This window comes from Chrysochloris asiatica, unplaced genomic scaffold (assembly GCF_000296735.1).
Source record: "Chrysochloris asiatica unplaced genomic scaffold, ChrAsi1.0 scaffold00145, whole genome shotgun sequence".
Lineage (NCBI taxonomy): Eukaryota > Metazoa > Chordata > Mammalia > Afrosoricida > Chrysochloridae > Chrysochloris > Chrysochloris asiatica.
Window position 1 is genome coordinate 977,835 of NW_006408663.1, and position 5,560 is coordinate 983,394.

The 5,560-nt window shown below is 41.7% G+C and overlaps 1 protein-coding gene across 1 annotated transcript in view; it reads left to right on the forward strand.

Annotated features, from left to right (window-relative positions):
* The window catches only part of RASGRF2 (Ras protein-specific guanine nucleotide-releasing factor 2), a 340,705-nt gene that overhangs the window by 314,246 nt on the left and 20,899 nt on the right, over window positions 1-5,560 (forward strand). The window contains exons 20-22 of the mRNA XM_006870586.1: window positions 9-69; window positions 409-512; window positions 2,949-3,033. Coding sequence (XP_006870648.1) covers window positions 9-69; window positions 409-512; window positions 2,949-3,033 — 250 coding nt within the window. The remainder of the gene's footprint in view (window positions 1-8; window positions 70-408; window positions 513-2,948; window positions 3,034-5,560) is intronic.

The window sequence follows — 5,560 nt, forward strand, 5'->3', positions numbered from 1 at the left end:
TTTTTTAGGGCTCTTTCACTAGATGATCAAGATGACATCCACCTAAAATTGGAGGACATCATTCAAATGGTGAGTTTAGGTACAGTTTTCTTCAGCACAGTTACAGGAAGCTTTCTCTCTCCCAGGCAAGCAGTATGCTTATAATTGACAATTGAGTATTTGACCATATGCTCAGTCTTGGAAGCTCTGTGAGATAATCCCTGCTTGCTTTGCAGTTTAGCAGTTACTTCATGATCTGAACATTGGCTTTCATGTTTTTTAGCTGTGAGCCATGTCCTTTCATAGCTAGAAATCAGAGGACTCTATGCTTCAGCAAATGCAACCGCAACTGTCTGGCCTCCTGGCCAGTGAGCTGACAGGTACGTTGCTCTTGAGCTGTGCTTCATCTCCCTCTCTGCTTCCTTGCAGACTGACTGTCTGAAGGTCAAGTGCTTTGAGACCTTGTCAGCCATGGAGCTGGCTGAGCAGATCACGCTCCTGGACCACATCGTGTTCAGAAGCATCCCCTACGAGTAAGTGCTGCCTTTCCTTCCCCTGCAGTAGGGCGCCGGCATAACTACCTGCCTCACATGTTGACATGATTTCTAAAGGCAATTGTACGTGTTCAGGAGAGTGAGTCTTAATATGTTCTGGTCCCATTTGAATGCTTTCTGGATCCAGTTGATAACTGGAATTCTTGATTTGGGATCTCTTGAGTGTGTTATTCTTATATGCTGTATGTATAGTAGTTACCATAGAATGTGGATTTCTCAGTCATTTCCTGCCCTTGAATTACAGAAACCTCAATACAGCGCTAACAGTGCTTCTCAAACTTTACCAGAAACATGTTGCCATTGAGTCAATTCTGACTCACAGTGACCCATGTGTGTTAGACCCATGTGCTGATTTTGGAAGCTCCTCTGGGTAAATTTGAACTTCCAACCTTCTGGTTAACAGCTGAGCACATTAACTATTTGCACCACCTAAGGAATTATTTGGGAAGCTTGTTAAAATTTCAGATTCCTAGACACACACACACATACACATGCCCTCTCAGAGATTCTAATTCTAGGTTTGGATGAGGCCCAGAAACTATTTTCAGTGAGCATCCCAGACAATTCTGGGTGATCCAAGACTATACTTTGAGAAGTGCTATCTAGGTTAAAAACTGTAAATTGTGCTACAGTTCTCTACCTACATTAGTGAATCCACAAGGATTGTGAAGCTTTGTGACCGTGAACCCTTCACACAGCCCTAAAGTTTCCACATATAAAGAATACAGAGCAGCTCTCTGAGCCCTCTTCCAGCTGTCATATTGTGTAGCTTCAGAAACAAAGCCTTTGTTTAGACAGATTGGCACACATCTTCTGTTAACGAATAGCCAAACTGCAGGTGAGGGAGAGGCTGGGCAAAAGAGATGAGTGTGATCAGAACCGTGTGCAGAGAGGAGAACATGAGTGAGGAAGGAGGATGAGGGCAGAGTGGGTAAGACCAGCGGTACTCTGCGGACTTTTCTTATGTGCATTTCATCGTCTTTCTCTCCCCTGCTCGCAGCACTCATAGACCTATAGATTAGATGAAACAAGCTAACCAAAAAATGTTGACGTGTGGCCCCATTGGGCATAAAAATGAACTCTGTGATTCTTTAGGAACAACAGCTCTCTGTTCCCTTCCAGCACAGTCTTGATGGCGAAGGGGAAGAGCATGGCCTCTTTGAAGAAGGGGAACAAGTACAGCCATAGCATGGTCTCTTCCTACACCCTTTTACACCTCTATTCCCTGTCGCCTCCTCAATACTTGTGTGAATGCCCACTACCCAGGCTGTCTAGTTGTTTCTAACTCATAGCGATTCTACAGGACAGAATAGAACTGCTCTGTAGAGTTTTAAGTTGGTATGTTTTTACAGGAGCCAACAGCCTCATCTTTCTCCCTCAGAGCAGCTGGTAGGTTTGAACTGCCAACCTTGTGGTTAGCAACCCAGTGCCTAACTCACTGCATCACCAAGGATTCTACTTGTGTGAGCACCTGCCGGCTATTTTCATTGGTAGAACTAGCATACTTCTATGCCCAACTGCTCTGCAGGATGAGAGTAGAAAAAATAGCAGTAAGAGACAAAGAACATGCGCACTGGCCCGTTCAAATTTTCTATAGTAACAATGTGTCACAGTAATCTCATTTAAAGTTTTTTTGTTTTTTTTTTAATGTTCATACAAAATAATTCCTACCTGCTTCATCTTAATTGCCTATTGCTTGTTGAGCAAGTGTTTCTTCCACCTTTACTATGTAACAACACTGTTTTGAGCAAAATGAAATTCCTACCTTTGGAACCTACATTCATAGTTGCCTTCTCCCACAGAATGTCAGGGCAAAGTGAAGGCAAATAGGCTGTTCTTGATTAACATGTTTAACTGTAATAGGCTTTTTGTGGGGTTTTTTTTTTGACCTTCTGCTAAGCCTTAATATTTTTTAAAGCTAATTCATGGAAAATAATGTCGGTTTCTGAGTTAGTACTTAACCTCTGTATTCCTCTTGTGTTGGTCATTATTTTACAACTTCAGAGAAATCTTTTTAATAATCCTAATATGGACAAAGTTCCAAACAATTAGCAGACTGGAAATGGGATTTTTCTTTCTTCTCCTTTTTGGTGAATGGTGAAATGCTGATGTGGTGCTGTAGGATAAGCACTGGCCCTCAAAGTCGGCAGTTCAAACCCACCAGCCACTCCTTGGAAACCCTATATAAAGTTGCTATGAGTCAGAATCGACTCAATGGCACTTAACATCAGCAACAACAAAGTGAAATGCTCACATTGAGCTAACACTTGTTTGAGATGGTCAGTAGCAGGAGGTGTCAGATAACAGTCTGGACATCATCAAATGTATTGTATCTAATATTCACATAAGTTTTCAGGATCATAAATACATTTACCGAAAAGTTCATTGGCTTTATGTTTTGTTTTGAACTTTCAGAGAGTTTCTTGGGCAGGGGTGGATGAAGCTGGATAAAAATGACAGAACGCCTTACATTATGAAAACCAGCCAACACTTCAATGATGTGAGTAACCGTAGAAATATTACCTTGGGAGTGTTATAGAATGATGAACATTAGGGGCTTAAGATTCCTTCTCTAAAGCAAAGCAACCCTGACACATAGGTTTTAAACACAATGAATGGAATATTAAAAACAAACTTTAATCTCCTCTAAGAGTTTACAGCGATGCCATAATTTCTAGTTAATTTCCAGACATAAGAGGTTAACCTTTGATGGTACCCAAGTCTGGTAACTGCTCATCAGTGTATAGGTGGATGTTATTACCTTTATTATAGTCATCATTACTTTGTGGTCATCAATTGACTAGTTTTAACAGAGTTAGAAGCACATGTGTCACTGTCCCCTGGTGACAGTAAGGTTGGGTTGGTGCAACTCCTCATCACGACTGAACATTCTGCCCAAATTATATCACCAAGTTGGAAACATCCTCATTGTGTATAATTACACTGTTCTTGTGGCTCTGTGCAGTGGTGCCCGCCTATTGGTCTGTCTCCCAGCTCTATCTTTGTTCAATACTTATTCCAGGAATTACTTTTATACCCAATAACTCATAAGTGGTTCTCTTCGGATGCTCTTAGTCCTTTGGTGGAATTGGTAACAGATACAGGAGTGTCTTCAGACTTAGCCATTTGAAGGGAAGGCTCTCTTTCTAGGTTTACTAATTGGCAGTAAAAGGAACAATGGTATGTTTATGTAAGAAAGAAAAAAAAATGACCAGGAAGCCAGTAGGTAAATTAATAATTCATGTAGAATCAAAGTACCAAAGCAAAACTGCAGATTCCTACAACAGAGCTTTGCACAGGAGCCAGGCGCAGTACATAAATACTGAGTTTGCCCATACTATCACTGCTCAGACAGCAATGCTGCTACTGAATGCACTGGGCACATGAGCTGTCTCAGCTGCTCCCAAACAGCTGAGTCCCTGCTGTGGGATAGAAGCCTCTATTCCCTGTGCTGTAGATACAAGGACACCTAGGATATAAAAGGGCCACTCAAGTTGGAAACTCAATCTCAGTCTCCAGACCCACACTTGGATGACTGGCATTTTGCCTTCAACATGTTGAAAATGGAATTGATCACCAGCATACCTAAGCTGCTAAGCCTGCTCCTTCATCTTATTCTCTGTTGTCAGTCTTGATTAATGGCCTCACCATATACTTGCTCACCTAAGCACAAAATCTTGAGGTCATTTTTTATTCCTTCTTCTCCCTTACCCATCCCACCCTCACTATCCCCCCACCACAACACACCAAAAGCAAACAAATGAATTCACTGCCACCATGTCAATCCCGACTCATCGTGACTCTATAGAACAGAGTAGAATAGCTCCTTGGGGTTTATGGAACTGTAAATCTTTATGGGAGCAAAACAGCCTCATCTTTTTTTCTTGAGGTGGGTATGAACCATCAGCCTTGTGGTTAACAGCCCAGTACCTAGCCCATAGTGCCACCAGGGCACCTTCCCAATGTACCAATGAACCCTAAATCTGCATATAATTCAAGCCCTTCATCTCTTCTCCTTTCCCATGGTCCCTTTCACCTTTTCTCTTCTGCAGTGCCTAACTCATCTTTCTCTTCCAATCTATTCTTCACTCAGTTTCCAAGGAAGGCCAATCTATCTCACTCTTTATTACAAAAATCTCTCCCCGGCTTTAGGGGACGGTGTCACCTTTAGGATGCTGTCCAACTTTCTCAATCTGATGTACAAGAACCCTTCCAACCTGCCAGCCTCTCTCTCACCCTCATTCACCTCACATGACTGCCAGCACCTTCATTCTGCTATACCTTCTACCTCTGTCCCTTGCAAATGCTCTTCCACTTAAAGGAAAGAAAAAAAGAGCCAGTTGCTGTCAAGCTGATTTTGACTCATGGTGACCCCATGTGTGTCAATGTAGCACAGCACTCCATAGGATTTTCTGTGGATGTTTTGTCAATAGATTGTCAGACCTTTCTTCTGAAGCACCTCTGGGTGCAATGAAACTACCAATCTTTCAGTTAGCAACTGAGTGCATTAACCATTTACACCTTAAATAATTCATGTAGGCATTGCCTCTTTCCAGAAGCCTCCTCTATTCTTGGCCAGATACCCCACCCTCCCTCTATGTTCTCCAAACCATTTATGAATAGACTTAGCTTTGTATTTCTTCAAAGCAGTGTGACATTTACTTGTCTGACCAGACTCAGTGTCTTAAGGTCAAGGACATTGATGTTTTTCTGCTCCCACACCTAAAAGAATGTCTGCCCATTGTAGGTGATTAAGACAAAATACCTTTTTTTGTGTGTCTGTTTAACTTTTTATTGCGAATTAGATGAATTCCATAATGAATACCCACAGGATTAATTCTGAGGCATTGTGAAATGAGTACACTAGCCATATTTATTTTGTGGACACGAAGATGACTATCCCTTGCTAACAATTCTATTCTATCCTTTTCTTGTCCATATTGCAAGGATTGAACTTGTTAGACAGTTCTTTTTCTCTTGGCTTTAACTAATAGAATGTCAATGGTTAGCCTTAAAGCTGTGGGTCT